The following is a 15,896-nucleotide window of genomic DNA, read 5'->3' as shown; positions in this document are numbered from 1 at the left end:
ATCCCTGGAAGGTGATATGATAAACAGCGTGGAGACAGCCGGCTTGATTGCTGTCATTCCACAAGGAAACAAAAGCTTTTTAGCAGAAATACCGAAGATTACAACAAAGTTAGATAAGGGTAACATGAGGGCGGAAACGGTAAGTTGAGTTTGTGTGGGACGGCAAAACACGAACGCAAAGCTTTGTTTGTTTGATATTTGTTTAAGCTTGTGTGAATGTTATTTCAGGAGCGGGCGCCAATTGGCGACAGCACCACAATCGAGAGACGACCTGTAAGTTGGATTTTTTTTTTCTAATTGATTCAAAATATTATTATTTGAACTTTGTGTGATGAAATATATGTTCATATTGTCCCCCATTCTGTGACTGGTGAATGAATTTCGCACTGTCATGCAACCAGTTTGACACATTCCTGTACACAACAATCACTTCACCTACTTTCTCTTTTACGATGTTTAATTGGGCTGCATTAATTACTTTTGTTGTGTACTCAAGTCAAAATAACAAAATTTGTAGTTTTCTGTCAAGATGAACTAATATCATTATTTGGCATATTTATTTAACAATGATAATTTCAGGCGGCACGGCGGTCAAGTGGTTAGCGCACAGACCTCACAGCTAGGAAACCAGGGTTCAATTCCACCCTCATCCATCTCTGTGTGGAGTTTGCATGTTCTCCCTGTGCATGCGTGGGTTTTCTCCGGGCACTCCGGTTTCCTCCCACATTCCAAAAACATGCTAGGTTAATTGGCGACTCCAAATTGTCCATAGGTATGAATGTGAGTGTGAATGGTTGTTTGTCTATATGTGCCCTGTGATTGGCTGGCGACCAGTCCAGGGTGTACCCCGCCTCTCGCCCGAAGACAGCTGGGATAGGCTCCAGCACCCCCCGCGACAATCGTGAGGAAAAAGCGGTAGAAAATGAATGAATGAAATGATCATTTCATTTAGCATGTTGACAACACAGTCAAGAGATCTGGAAGACGCGGGTTCGAATCTCCGTTTGGACATTTCTGTGTGGCGTTTGCATGTTTTTCCGGGTACTCGAGTTTCATGCATGTTAGGTTAATTGTCGACTCCAAATTGTCCATAGGTATGAATGTGAGTGTGAATGGTTGTTTGTTTATATGTATGTGTCCTGTGATTGGCTGGCGACCAGTCCGGGTTGTACCTATCCTAGCTGGGATAGGCTCCAGCATACCCCTGTGACTCTAGTGAGGATAAATGGCATAGAAAATGGATCAGGGTTCATTGTCTTTGCAGAGTATTGCTGTGCTGCAAAACATGCTGAAGAAAGCTTCCCAATCCCCACTCCACAATCAGTACCAGGTATGTATATATATTTATATATACATATTTTTATCAGATTCGGTTCTGTTTCTGTGAATATCCTGACAACTGTCTCTTTATCATACTACTTAGACTCCTATTTCGTCTGCCTCCGACTCCAGCTTTTCTCTTGTGGATGAGTGGAGACGTAAACAAGTGAGCGCCCTCTCAGTTCTTAGCAGGAATATTTGAATAAATATTAAGTTTTTGAATAAAAATGTCTTTTTGCTTACAGGATGGCCTCGCTGACAGTGACCTGACACAGGTGAAGTCATAGATCAACATTCATCACCTCCAGAAGGCATTGTGTCTCATATCATGTTGTTGTTCTGCTCTCAGAGTGCCTTCAAGACGGAGAACAATCAGCCGCTGCCTGCCTCAGCCCAGGTGACGTCCACACCCTTTTCTCTTGTTTTGACCTTCACTCACAGTAGCGAGCACTTTGTGACATGCACAACCAGTTTATGTTATGCTCTCATGAAATATGTATCTAAGTTTAGTTTGAGCAAGGGTCAGCAACTTGTGGCAACCATGCAGCTCTTCAGTTAAGCATGTTTTTTTTGTTGTTGTTTTTTTTAAAACACCAAAATAAGAGACATGTGCATTTTCAAAAAGAATGTGAAATATCTGACTCATCACAAGTCAGTGAAGGCATCGAGATTGCGTTCTGACTGCAGATAGGATGAGCAAGCGAAAGGGGAGGTAGGCTAGTGTATGAAGTGAGTCGAAAAATAGGTGAGGGAATTTTGAGTTTATTGTGTGGGTTTTCTCCGGGTACTCCCGCATTCCAAAAACATGCTAAGTTAATTGGCCACTCCAAATTGTCCATAGGTATGAATGTGAGTGTGAATGGTTGTTTGTCTATATGTGCCCTGTGATTGGCTGGGGACCAGTCCAGGGTTTAGCCCACCTCTCGCCGGAAGACAGCTGGGATAGGCTCCAGCATACCCGCGACCCTTGTGAGGATAAGCAGTATTATCATATCATTATCATTATCAACGAAACCATGTCTTTTAGTAGTAGTCTAGTATTCAATTACAGTAATACGTTTTTTTCCCTGCATACTGGTTATCAGGAGGCGGCACGGTGGTCGAGTGGTTAGCGCACAGACCTCACAGCTAGGAGACCAGGGTTCAATTCCACCCTCGGCCATCTCTGTGTGGAGTTTGCATGTTCTCCCCGTGCATGCGTGGGTTTTCTCCGGGTACTCCGGTTTCCTCCCACATTCCAAAAACATGCTAGGTTAATTGGCGACTCCAAATTGTCCATAGGTATGAATGTGAGTGTGAATGGTTGTTTGTCTATATGTGTTCTGTGATTGGCTGGTGACTAGTCCAGGGTTTAGCCCGCCTCTCGCCCAAAGACAGCTGGGATAAGCTCCAGCATACCCGCGACACTTGTGAGGATAAGCGGTATAGAAAATGGATGGATTTTGTGTTGACTAATTTTCAGTGCATAATAAATCCATACGAGCTGTACACTGACTACGCTACAGTATATCCATGTTTACTTTCTCTATTATTGCCAAGATATACTGTCATAAAAATGCTAAAATGTGAGGGGTGTACTCACCCTTGTGCGCTAGATGCATTAGAGTGAGCATATGTATCTAAAGTTGTCTCTTCATCACAGAATGGAGCATAACTACTGTGAAGACCATCAGCCAGTCTAACATGCCTCAATGTCTTGTTTTTCCTTGCAGGATGTGGCCAGCAGTAACCCTTTTTATTCGTATTATTTGGTAAGGACCAGTATTGCTTTTTGACTGTCCCTTGACAAGTTTGTAACAGTCACATGTTCTGCCATCAGGAATCCGGGAACAAGTACAACGGTGACAAGGATATTGACTTGAAACCCTCCCAGGAGACCCACATGGATGGCGTCTCTGTGCCTCAAAATGGAGCCACAGTGTCTGACTCGCAGAAGGACTTCATTCAGGATTTCAGCCAAAACAACAGACAGGACAACTTCTCGACATCGCAAAGTGCGTCTTCAAGAGGCCATTATAATGGCATCAACCGCAACTCAGTTGATACCTACAAAGAGAATCCTCCTGGGAACGTCTACAAGGACTCGCAGTCGTACATGGAGAATCTTTTCCAAAATTCCAAGGAGGATGGGAAGGTCTTTGATACGTCTCCCAGTCTCTTAGCGGATCCATTCCAGCCTTCTGTCATAACGGAAGAGGATCTCTTCACCACCTCAAAAGCTCCACTGGGGAACCAGTTTTATTCTGCCTCCACCAAGTTTCAAACAAACGGGAGAGGATTCTCTTATTCTGGATTATCTGGCTCGGATCTGGATGTATTCTCCCCTTCCTCCACTGCAGAGCCATTCCCCAGCCCGATAGTGAAGGATTTATTTGGAGATGGCGGTCGTGCCAGTGACTCATTTGGTGCAAAGACGCCCGATAGCAAGGACATTTTTGGATCGGCCCAGCTGGTCCAATCAGAGCATTCTAATGCACCAAATGACATTGTACTCACTACTCCCCAGGGAAGTAAACATGGAATCCTCCAGCCGACCCCTTTTAGTCAGGCCCGGAAACTAATGGTTTCACCGGACTCTTCCCCGACCGAGTTAGAGTTTGTATGTAGTTTTTTTTTTAATATTTGACATGCAATCTGACACAAAGTCATGTTATCCACTTCTTCCAAACTTCCAGGGGACACTCTCCAGACGCCCACCAAAGCCACTTCCTCGTTCCAGACCTCCCAGACCGGAAAAGCCCCCCAAGCCAGCTAAGCCCGTAAGCCACTTTATAAACATAACATTTTGCTATTGGCTGAGCTGCAAGTGATGTCTGTTTGGTTGTCAAGGTGGAACCAGATCCAGCTGGGCCGCCGAAACCTCCTCCGAAACCGTTTAAACCGCTACCCATACCTCCGTTTCGCCTCAGAACCAAAGCCGAGGTGCGTTCTTTGTTCCAATTGGGGTGCTGATTAGCTCATAATGAGCCTCTAATGAGCCACTTTGTGTTGCAGGACAATATAGAAGTCAAGCCAGAGGACTATGTTGTCTTTGAGGACATTCTGCTGATTGGACAGGTTTGGGGACAGACTTGTCTTTGAATGTACTCACACTAGACCAATCATCCAGTAAACCTCGGATATATCGGATTCAATTGTTCCCACTGGTTTTGTCTGATATAAGCGAAATCCGTTATATGCGTATACTGGAAAATGTCCGTTTTACGCATATATCGGATTTATATCCGGTATATGCGTAATCGGATTTTATCCGTTATAAAAAGGCACTTCCTTGACTATGTTTCCAATGTACCTGGACCGGGCAATGAAAAGAGACGTAAGGTAATGAGAATTTAACTTTATTGGACTCTGAGCATAACAAATTGTTAATTAAGCTAGGCCCTGTTACGCCCATCAGGCCTACGTTATTTCCAATAGTGAGGTTAAGATCTCATTCACTGCTGTGCTAGTATTATTGACGTCACTCACTTTTATATTTGTCCTAAATCTGGAGCCAGGAGAAAGACAATAGCCAGTGACATCAACAAGATTAGCATAACGATGCGGCCATCCGATATATGCGAGGGAAATTTAATGGAAATGCATTGGAACGGGACTGGAGATTTTGTCCGAAATAGGCGAAATCCGTTATAAAAAATCCGATATATGCAATGAATTTTTATTGGAAATGCATTACAGAAAAATCGGTTCTTTTTTATCTGTCCGTTGTGAGCGAATTTCCGATATATCCGAGTCCGATATATCCGAGGTTTACTGTACCATGCTCAGGCCCAAGTCATAGATCATAGATCAAGTCATAATGTCATTGCTTTTCATATGGTAATGCTAAATTCTCAGTCAAAACCCATGACATGCTCGCTTGCCTGCGACTAGTAAATGGTTGCATCCAGACGGAAACAAATCACTAGGTTAAAACAATGTAATAAACAATGCACACCTGCATGTGGCGCTGTAAACAGTCATCAACGGAACCAAACTATAGAAAAAGAAAGAACGCATGCGCATAAGTCTGTCATCTTCCACTTATGGCGACGATTCGGTGACGTCATTGTTTTCATAAGTAGCGCTTTGGCTTTTCTACGTGGGAACGGCAACCCGGTATTTTCAGATTTTCCCACACTGGAAGCCGAAAAATATAGTTGCACGGCATACAGCCCCTCAGTGGGGACCACAAAAGGAAGTGCACCTAAGTTCAACACTGTTGGAGTGTGAGTACGCCATTAGTGTAGAGAAGATTTACACAAATGTCTACTATACTTATTTTTTAAAGCAATGTATATTCATCAAATATGGTCCAAAATAGGAGCGGTGTGTAGAAGACTGGCCAGAAGACAGTCCTCAACTCCACCCCGACTTTAAACCAGTAAGAAAACCTTTTTATTCATTTGCACTCCAGTGGAGCTCTTGAGCCATGTCTGTGTTTTGTCTTTGAAGGCAGGGAAGCTTCGACTCCGTCGTGAATCTCTGAGAGTAAGAGCTCTTTTAAACTGACTACAGAGGGAAAAAAAAATGAAAGCCAACAAAATCTTCTTTCTGTTCAGGTGAAGATGGATTCTGAGGAAGGAGGGGAAAGCGGAGAAGATCAGGATGATGCTGGAAGTCACGGCAAGGTGACTCATCATTGTTTGTTTACTACAGGGGTCTCAAACTCAATTTACTTGGGGGCCACTGGAGCTCGGGTCTGGGTGAGACTGGGCCGCATCAGGTTTTCCAAAAAAAAAACAAACGCATTTATTAAAAACAAAAAAATTTAAAAAACTTCGCTTTGGTTCCAATTTTCTACAAGAAAAGCTCTGATAAAACATTCTACTGTTCTCAAATGTCTTACTTTTTATTTTTCTACACAAAATAAGATGAAAAATAAATAAACAAATCAAGAATAAAGAAAATCAATCAATCAGTAATAAATAAATAAATATAATATTAATAATAAAAGGGCAAATAATAAAAACTTAAGAAACCACATATAGTTGGTGGGTAGACAAATTATTTTTTTCAGATTAAAATGAACAAAGCATTATTAGAGCCCTGTAGACATGACAAAACACGACTATAGTCACATTTATACTCTTTTTATTTACAACATATTGCGCAACTGCAGGGTCTTGAGACACATGCTAACTCGCAAACTAGAGAGCTAGCGACCTAAACGGTAGCCTCCAAGTTATTTCCTTTAAACTTAAAAAAAAGCCAAAAAATTACCACTTCCACACGGATCGGGAGGATAACTATTAACAGTTATTTAACCTTTAACATGAACATTAATCAAACGTAATAATTTTTTCTGGGTACATGATACCATACAGCATCCATATCAAACTTGCGCGGGCCACACTAACATTAAACTTTCATATCAAGGCGGGGGCCTCAAACTAGTGTCCTGCCTGTCACATTTGGCCCGCGGGCCACGTGTTTGAGACCCCTGGTTTACTACCTGTACCTTTTATTCTTAAACACAACATCAGCTAAGGTTTGAACATGTGCTACAGAAAAAGGAGAGGAAGTTCTCCCTGATGTCCAGGAGAGGCTCAAAGGTAAACCATCACATGTTCGCCTGCATCATTCCAACGAAGATGAGGAGTAGGTTGCACTCTCTATCATATTTATTTTTCTTTTCTCAGGACGATTTCTATGATTCACCATCAGAAAGGAAAGATGGAGAGCAAGTAGGACATTATCTTTTGCTTTTCAGCCTTGTTGTCTTTGTTGAAGTCTGACCCTTTTCTTTTGGGCGGATGAAGAAGAAACCTCTGAAGAAGAAAGTCAACCAGCTGCTGAGGCGTGCATCCACCAGCCTCCTCCACAGACACCCAGCTACTGACAGCAAGGTAACCTATCATGTGATGGAGATGAAGGCACCGCATGTGTAAACTGCTGTTCTCTTCTCCATCATGTAACAGGACAACAACTTAATGAAGAAAAGGATGGCAATGAATGAGTCCACCACCAGATGGCGCTCTCAGGTATCACACGCACACATTCATTCATTTTGTACCGCTTATCCTCACGAGGGTCGCGGGGGGTGCTGGAGCTTATCCCAGCATGTGTGGTCGCCAGCCAATCACAGGGCAAACAACATGTAGGCAAACAACCATTCACACTCACATTCATACCTGTGGACAATTTGGAGTCGCTAATTAACCTAGCATGTTTTTGGAATGTGAGAGGAAACCGGAGTACCCGGAGAAAACTAGAGTCGCGAGGGTATGCTGAAGCCTATCCCATCTGGGATAGGTACACCCCGGACTGGTCGCCAGCCAATCACAGGGCACATATAGACAAACAACCACTCACACTCACATTCATACCTATGGACAATTTGGAGTCGCCAATTAACCTAGCATGTTTTTGGAATGTGGGAGGAAACCAGAGTACCCAGAGAACATGCAAACTCCGCACAGAGATGCCCGTGGGTGGAATCGAACTCAGGTCTCCTAGCTGTGTGGCCTGTGCACTAACCACTCATCCGCCGATATATCGTTTTTCTTTCTACTCATTAAATACAGTAAAAATTGTAGCTACATTAAAGTAAAAATTCAGACATAGTTGCGAATTGTGATTAATCGTGATTAATTTGTTTTTTAAAAAAAAAAAAATCTGTTATTAATCTGATTACATTTGTTTTAAGCATTTGACAGCCCCATTATTATATGTTACTGTTATTGCCTTTTGTGAGATAATTGAAGCCTGCAGTAAAGCCTGTTGTTCCGCCGATCATGTCTTATTTTTGTACCCTTCTATTAATTGAAGGCTCACAACCTCTTTTTCAGATTAATTTATTAAAGAGTTAATTAAGTTTATTAAGAATTAATTAAAGAGTTGTGCTTTAGCATGGCTGTAGCTCAACTTTCCATAGCTGACATAGCAAACTAGTTGAGACCGAAATCAACAGCGCCTCTGCTGGTTGCACCCATGTTGTGCACACTATTTTACATCATTGAGTCAAGATGTGATTAATCAACAAACAATTGATTAATTCTTAACAATCAATGAATATATTATGCCCGTACATAATATTAACTGTCATACAAGTGTACAAATAAGTGAACTGCTGTTAATATTAGGACACTCAGAGTGACATAGCAAAAATAGTAAATGATGTGAAACCGGTTCCCCAGGAGGCCATGTTGGACAACAGCATGAATGAGGAAGAAGAAGTGGGACAAGAGGAGGCTGACGGCTACACTAGTGTACGCCCTTTTTTGAATTCCAGACTCTTCCACAGCAATTGGTGATGATGGACACTGTAGTTGGCATTCTGTTGTGTTTATTTGTTCCCATAGAATGGCAAAAAGAATCTAAAAATAAAGCAACCCAAGGGGGCGTATGGATTCAGCAGTCACGCAGACTCAAAGGAGAATATGTTTGAAGATGTGGACCAGTTAAAAAGTCTCCATTCCACCAGACAGGTAGTTTTATGAACATCTTTAATGTGAGTGTATTGTACATGTCATTGTGTAAACGTCCTTAGGGTCGCCTCATGGATATGAACGGTGCCACCTCTGCTAGCATGCCTGCTGGATTAAATGACGAATTCTCCTGGCCGGAGGACTACAAATCTGTAACTTCCTCCTTTTTGGAATTCTACATCAGCTTCCAGCTTACTGTGCTGTTCTGACCTGACTTTTTTATTTTTTTTTCAGCAGAAAAAATCAGGAAAGAAGAAGGGGCTATACCTGGGTCGCCGCAGCTCCAAGGTGCTTTTTGTTATTTCTAAAGTGGAATGAGCAACCTTGAAGCAAGGTCTGACTGGTTTTGTTTGGCGCCTAATAACAGGAGAACATGAACAGAAGATTCCTTGATGTCATGCTGAATGATGAAGAGCTGAATGCAGCAGACGCTCAAAAGCAGGTATTTCTTCATTATCACTTTATTTATAGTATTTATGATTAAACCTGTCAAGTGCTGTTAAGGATCCAATTATAGCCGATGTGTTTATCTGCCAAACCTGTCAAAATTAAGCAGGCCATAATTGGACACAGGCTGTGAAAATGTGTTACATATAACAAGGTATTTCTGTAGCAATCCCAGCCATTTTTCCAAAGACAACCTGGCCATTTTAGGCGATTTTTTTTCCACAGAGGCAAAATGTGTAAACAAAGTTGCCAGGAAGTGGAATGACATTGAAACGTGAGTGATTACATATGCTGGCATCCATAGGTTAAGCCTGTGATGAGCTGTTGTCAATTGACTCCACATTTTACAGACTATTTTTCATTCTCTTGAAGATAAGAATCACAGTGAACATCAAAACAAGATGTGTCACGTACGTTTATCTGGTCACACATGTGCAAGGGCCAACGTGGGGGAAAGGCCATTCCGGTGCATGTTTATCAAAATAAAGTACAAAGAAGCATTTGCATGATATTTATAATTGTTTTCAAAGTAATTATCGTCAATGTGTGCATTAATAATAAGCTATATATTCATCTATATAGCATTTACAGTATATGCAGTCATACAATATATTACCGAAAATTGTTTTTCAAGTTTTGTTTTCAAGGGTGGACGAGTGGTTAGCACGCAGGCCTCACAGCTAGGAGATCCGAGTTCAATTCCACCCTCGGCCATCTCTGTGTGGAGTTTGCATGTTCTCCCCGTGCATGCGTGGGTTTTCTCGGGTACTCCAGTTTCCTCCCACATTCCAAAAACATGCTAGGTTAATTGGCGACTCCAAATTGTCCATAGGTATGAATGTGAGTGTGAATGGTTGTTTGTCTATATGTGCCCTGTGATTGGCTGGCGACCAGTCCAGGGTGTACCCCGCCTCTTGCCCGAAGACAGCTGGGATAGGCTCCAGCACCCCCACAACCCTCTTGAGGAAAAAGCGGTAGAAAATCAATGAATGTTTTTCAAGTTTTGTTTTCAAGGCTTCAGGGCGGACGAGTGGTTAGCACGCAGGCCTCACAGCTGGGAGATCCGAGTTCAATGCCACCCTCAGCCATCTCTGTGTGGAGTTTGCATGTTCTCCCCGTGCATGCGTGGGTTTTCTCCGGGTACTCCGGTTTCCTCCCACATTCCAAAAACATGCTAGGTTAATTGGCGACTCCAAATTGTCCATAGGTATAAATGTGAGTGTGAATGGTTGTGTGTCTATATGTGCCCTGTGATTGGCTGGCCACCAGTCTCGTCCAAAGACAGCTGGGATAGGCTCCATCACCCCCTGGAACCCTTGCGAGGATAAGCGGTAGAAAATGAATGAATGAATGTTTTCAAGTTTAAAAAACAAAGGTGTGGCAGTTTTTATTTCACCGTGGCGCCGCGCCTCGATAAATTACATGTAGAGGAAACCTTGTAATCTTACGTCTTGGCAGTCACATTCATTCAATCGTGCATAAAAATGTCTTTGATGCATTTTACTGCCTGCTTTCCTTTTGTTACTGCTGTCAAAAAACATGCTGGCATTTCCTTCAGGATGATGCGAGTACTGCAAGTGCCTCCCATATGATTTATCTGTATTTTATTATACGATTGGTAAAAATAATATCACACTTTCATTAAATACATTACAGTATTACAGTAGTAGAAAGTCATGGAGTATAATCAACTTTTTTGCAACATTATGTTATTGGCGACAAACAAAAACTTTCTGACACCATGATCCACCTGTTTTGTTTAATAAAGTGTTGATTGATCGTCTTAAGCACACACACACGCGGATACTATATCTTTTCTTTCTTTTAGAAACAAAACAAATTCAAGACTCCGGTGCCTTTGCGCAGACAAAAGCCGATCCACAGTTCATCTGAACTGGGGGAGCCATTCGCACACAGCCATGCTGATGCTGCACAGGCATATAATGTATGTTTTTTAATGTATTTAATATTACCATTGCTGCATTTTCCGAAGTGCTTTGGCTTCATTTTTCCCCTTTCAACAGTCGGACCACTGGCTGGACGAGGATGATGTCATCCCAAACAGAAAATCCCGCCAGAAGCCCAAAGTAGACTACGACTGTGAAGTGGATGACCTGGAAATCTGCAAACCGGTGACGCCACTTTTAAAGCTTCGTTTTTGGGAGCGACTCAACACTGACTTCTTCGTCTTCTTCTTTTTTTTTTAAAGCAGAAAAAGTTAAAGCGCAAACCTTTTCGAAAGCCCAAATTCAAGGTGAGCAGGGTCTGAGGTTTGGTTCTGAGGAACACCTAAACACTCGCTCACACGCGTTGTTGTTGTGTTTCTTGGCAGAACAAAGTGTGGGATGGCGGCAACGAGGACTCCGCAGGCAACCATTTGTCAGAGGCGGCTCAGGTCAGTTTTTAACATCATTTTCACGATTTGAACCGATTTGAGGCTGCTCAAAAACTCAGCTTAAGATAGAAAATTAGTCAAATGTGTAAAAATGTAAACACACAAGGAGCCAGCCTGTGACGTGTGTATCAACTTGTTTGTCGACATAGCTTCCAAAGCATGTCTCCATGTTGATGGGAACGTTGCTAGCTCAAGCGCTAATGGTGTCTTTTCTCTTCCTAGGCTGAATGGATGGCTGCTGAGAAGGATGGGTATGTTGCAAAGGATCTGGAGGACAGCGACGCCGACGGAGTAAGTGTGTCCACGCAGTGTTTGACTCCACTGTAGTTATTGTGTAGGAGATGTCGCTTTATTCTTGCGCTCCGTTTTGCAGGACACAGACAGCTTGATGGAATGGTGGCACACAGTTGAACGTGAGTCATATACCACTCTGTTAACATTTTAGGCTCAAAAGAGTGACACGCCTCTTCATGCCGTCAATCAATCAGAAAGAAAAAAAAAAACATATTTTCCTGTTGCTTTGTCGTCTTTCAGAATGGGATGAGTTGCCACCAGATGAAGATGACAAAAGCAATGATTCCAAGTAGGTGTTTTTTTTCCCATTGCAATGTCATGGATGTCTCCCTAGTGAGGAGACTCCAGGACAGGAGGTCAATGAAGAATATTGCAAACTCATTGCACTTAGATGTAGGAATAATGGGGTTATAGTATTTCACAGTTCAAAGTGACGCTGTTTGTTGTGGCATATTCGTATAAAAAAATGCATATTTAAGCAAATTGCTTTTAGTAGTTTCTGCTAAAATTAAACATTTTCAACCATAACATGGATAAACATAAGCTATTGACACAAGGCAAATTGTGAATGAAGTATTCTACATTGGTGGCTAGGTGTCAGTAATAGTAATAATAATTACACCGGCTCATGTTGTGGCCGAAACCAACAACAAGAAAAAAAACTCAACTCTGAACCCTAGTCACTTCCTGGCCTCCACATGGAACACATTTAATGTGACACACACACAAACATGCTGGAGTTTTATCTATGCCTTAAATTACTTATTTTGACTGATTATATCTACTATAATTTTCAATAATAGTAGATAGATGGGAAGCAGAACTGGAGGTATCAGAGATGAGGATGCTAAGGTTCACATTGGGAGTGACCAGGATGGATAGGATCAGGAACGAGAGGGACACTACATGTTAGAGGCCTTGGAGATGGTTTGGACATGTCCAGAGGAGAGATAGTGAACATATTGGTAGAAGGATGCTGCGTTTAGAGCTGCCAGGTAGGAGGCGTAGAGGAAGACCAAAGAGGAGGTTTATGGATGTAGTGAAGGAGGACATGTTGAGATGCAGAAGACAGGGTTGGATGGAGGAGATTGATTTGCTGTGGTGACCCCTGAAGGGAAAAGCCCAAAGAGAAAGAAGAAGGTTATTTACAAAAGTAAATGTGACTATAGGGTTGTTGTTTCATGTCTAGAAGGACCGAATTTACCGTAATAAATGAGGGATCACTGTATATATCATAGTAATATAGGAAGCCCTACTGGGAACGCAAAACTCCAACAGTGTGTGTGTGTGTGTCTCCAAGAAGCACTATTATGCGCTTTGTCTCCTTTTCACATATGGTATACACGCTGTCCAATGTAATAGATGCTAGATATCACATGCAACTCCATTATTATAGCAACATCATGCTAGCTTAGCCTATTAACTGAGGAAAACTTGCAGCTCCTACTCATGCTGCTGACTGACGGATAGTTGGCAGAGCTCCATGCTCTATTTTTAAGATTTGTAGTGAAGTCTGCCTTTTTACAAAGCTGTCTTCTATGAAGTGGTGGGCGTATATCCACGGAGCGCTCCTCTCGCTGGGTGTGGGGTCAGTGGCGGTTTCATGTCCATGAGTAAAGTGTTTTTTTTCCTTCATGAAAACATTGCTTCTCTCAAAAGTGGAGCAAACATGTGATGGAGATGATTTTTTTTAATATTTGGTGCTCATGAACAGTGTCTTAGGACACATATTTCTGTTAGAATGTAAATTTTGTCGAGTGGTTAGCGCGCAGACCTCACAGCTAGGAGACGAGGGTTCAATTCCAGCCTCGGCCATCTCTGTGTGGAGTTTGCATGTTCTCCCCGTGCATGTGTGGGTTTTCTCCAGGTACTCCGGTTTCCTCCCACATTCCAAAAACATGCTAGGTTAATTGGCGACTTCAAATTGTCCAAAGGTATGAATGTGAGTGTGAATGGTTGTTTGTCTATATGTGCCTTGTGATTGGCTGGCGACCGGTCCGGGGTGTACCCCGCCTCTCGCCCGAAGACAGCTGGGATAGGCTCCAGCACCCCCGTGACCCTCGTGAGGATAAGCGGTAGAAAAATGAATGAATGAATGTAAATTTTGTATAATAACAATATTTCCTCTGGCAGGTCCTTCACTGTCTTGGCTGAAAAGGTTCAGCGAGGCCTCCGCGTCTTCAACAAAGTCTTCACAGAGCGTGCCGAGGTCTTCTGGCAGTACATCATCATGCTGCACGCCCTCGCTGATGATATCAGAGTCTTCCACCAGAAAGCCAAGGCGGCGGGCATCACCGGTGGAACCACGGCGGCCGTTGGTGGCGTGACGGCCATCGCCGGCCTTGCCTTAGCCCCATTCACACTCGGTGCCTCCCTCATTGTCACGGCTGTCGGTGTGGGTGTGGCCACCGCTGGAGGGATCACCACAGCCTCAGCGACCATCTCGGATAACGTCAACAACATGCAGGAGCGCAAGAAGGTAAGCGGTGTGTGTGTGTGTTTGTTTTGATGTGCTTTTCTTTCTAGCTGCAGCTGCATGTGTTGTTATCAGGTGGAGGGGCTACTGCAGGAATACGAGCTCCACTTTCAGGACGTAGCCAAGATCCTTCACTTTGTCAATCACGGCATCTATAAACTGCGCGGGCATCCTTTCCTTCGCTCGGGCACACAGCACTACTCCGAGGACTGGGAGGTGCGCAAAGCAGTGCAGATGATCAGCCTGGTGGACTCGCCCATTATGCAAGCTACGCAGGTCACCGACAGGAACTTGGCCTTACTCCACAAATTTCAAAGTGGCATTGACAAGTACTTCCTCAAGGAATCCCGGGAGCTCAAGAGAGCCTGCAAGAAGGAGTTTGTGGCTCAGATAAAGGAGGTTGCAAATATTCTCAATGATGGAGTGGTGGAGCTCAACGCCATCAGGGAAGAACTACAGAGCGCGGTTGGGAACTTTTAAACGTTGGGGAACAGCGGCACCTGGTGGAGGAAATATGGAAGTGCTCCACGATACTGCATGATGGTTGGAAGAAATACACTTTGGAGAGCATGGTGGCCTTGTGGTTACAACGTCTGCCTCACAGAGAGGAGATAGGGTTTCACATGTCATTGTGGAGTTTGCATGTTTGGGTTTTTCCACATACTTTCAGCCCCCACACCCCCCCCACACACACACCTCCCCAATACACAATACAATGGGAGACTCCACAGGTGTGTCTGCATCTCTTATGATTGACTGGTGAACAGTCATGTGTGTACCCCCAACTCATGTCTGAAGTTACCTGGGATAGACTCCAGCTTACCCGTAACCATAATGAGAACAAGTGGATGGATGGAGGGAAATCCACCTTTTTTAAAGATGACAAATCATTGTTTTTCTAGTTGTATTTTGTGAGGGCATTTGATTTACATATTTTAACAAACACTATTGCTTTGTGGGTGAAATGGTGGAGCTCCCACCACACGGTGGCTTTGGATTCTTCACTCTTTTTCACTGCACCATCAACAATAACAGTGCCCTGCATTCTAAACAACTTCTTGATTGAACTGAGGAACAGCAAAACAATAAAAAAAAATCATCTTGGAACATTATAGTATTTTGTCAGTAATACATAAGGTGGTGTTGCAAATTATAACTTGTACATTGTTTTATGTAGTTGCATATCCATCCGTTGTTACATTGCATACACATGTACTGTATATACATTATGTCATAGTTTTCGATATGTGAATGTTTTTAAAGTATCTTTTTGATTTTGGAAGTATTTTATTGTAAAAGTGAATGATGGAATAAAGAATTTATAACGATGACTTCACAATGTGAAACTCGCTCAATTATGACGTTTGTTTTGGTATGTATTTACTAGTTGAGACTCATTCCGGTTAGTTCTGGTTTAAAATGAGATGTAAATAACTTGTTTATTGGAGCCAATACCTACTATCTTGCTTAAAGATGTTCTACTGCTGTGTTTTCGTGACAGGCTATGTATCACAATCATTTGAAGTGGCTGTAATTAAACCTCTTTAAAAAGCCA

The 15,896-nt window shown here is 42.8% G+C and overlaps 1 protein-coding gene across 7 annotated transcripts; it reads left to right on the top strand.

Annotated features, from left to right (window-relative positions):
- The first annotated feature begins 2 nt into the window (after positions 1–2).
- On the top strand, positions 3–15,896 carry si:cabz01007807.1 (uncharacterized). Of its 7 annotated transcripts, none has more exons than XM_058068755.1 (32): positions 3–139; positions 229–273; positions 1,265–1,330; positions 1,424–1,486; positions 1,566–1,595; positions 1,670–1,717; positions 3,033–3,071; positions 3,140–3,919; positions 3,996–4,079; positions 4,150–4,242; positions 4,315–4,377; positions 5,624–5,683; positions 5,755–5,790; positions 5,862–5,930; positions 6,810–6,854; positions 6,942–6,986; positions 7,062–7,148; positions 7,221–7,283; positions 8,439–8,510; positions 8,604–8,729; positions 8,792–8,881; positions 8,964–9,017; positions 9,097–9,171; positions 11,005–11,121; positions 11,201–11,308; positions 11,386–11,430; positions 11,509–11,571; positions 11,794–11,862; positions 11,945–11,984; positions 12,106–12,154; positions 13,999–14,344; positions 14,417–15,896. In XM_058068755.1, exons 1-32 carry the CDS (start codon positions 17–19, stop codon positions 14,819–14,821), a joined length of 3,498 nt encoding a protein of 1,165 aa, XP_057924738.1. In that variant the 5' UTR covers positions 3–16; the 3' UTR covers positions 14,822–15,896. The 7 variants fall into 7 exon arrangements, with proteins under 7 accessions (XP_057924738.1, XP_057924736.1, XP_057924737.1 ...); XM_058068753.1 differs by having other exon boundaries at positions 6,786–6,854; positions 8,967–9,017; XM_058068754.1 differs by having other exon boundaries at positions 6,786–6,854; positions 11,389–11,430.

Source organism: Doryrhamphus excisus, chromosome 3, assembly GCF_030265055.1.
Source record: "Doryrhamphus excisus isolate RoL2022-K1 chromosome 3, RoL_Dexc_1.0, whole genome shotgun sequence".
Lineage (NCBI taxonomy): Eukaryota > Metazoa > Chordata > Actinopteri > Syngnathiformes > Syngnathidae > Doryrhamphus > Doryrhamphus excisus.
This window is presented reverse-complemented; position numbering and strand designations above follow the sequence as displayed.

Bases quoted from the DNA above. Each gene is read 5' to 3' on its own strand.
- si:cabz01007807.1 (XM_058068751.1), top strand. From the start codon at position 17: ATGATAAACAGCGTGGAGACAGCCGGCTTGATTGCTGTCATTCCACAA. The intron at 7,284-8,438 runs GTATCACACGCA...CCGGTTCCCCAG, and splicing joins CCACCAGATGGCGCTCTCAG to GAGGCCATGTTGGACAACAG. The intron at 11,309-11,385 runs GTGACGCCACTT...TTTTTTTTAAAG, and splicing joins ACCTGGAAATCTGCAAACCG to CAGAAAAAGTTAAAGCGCAA.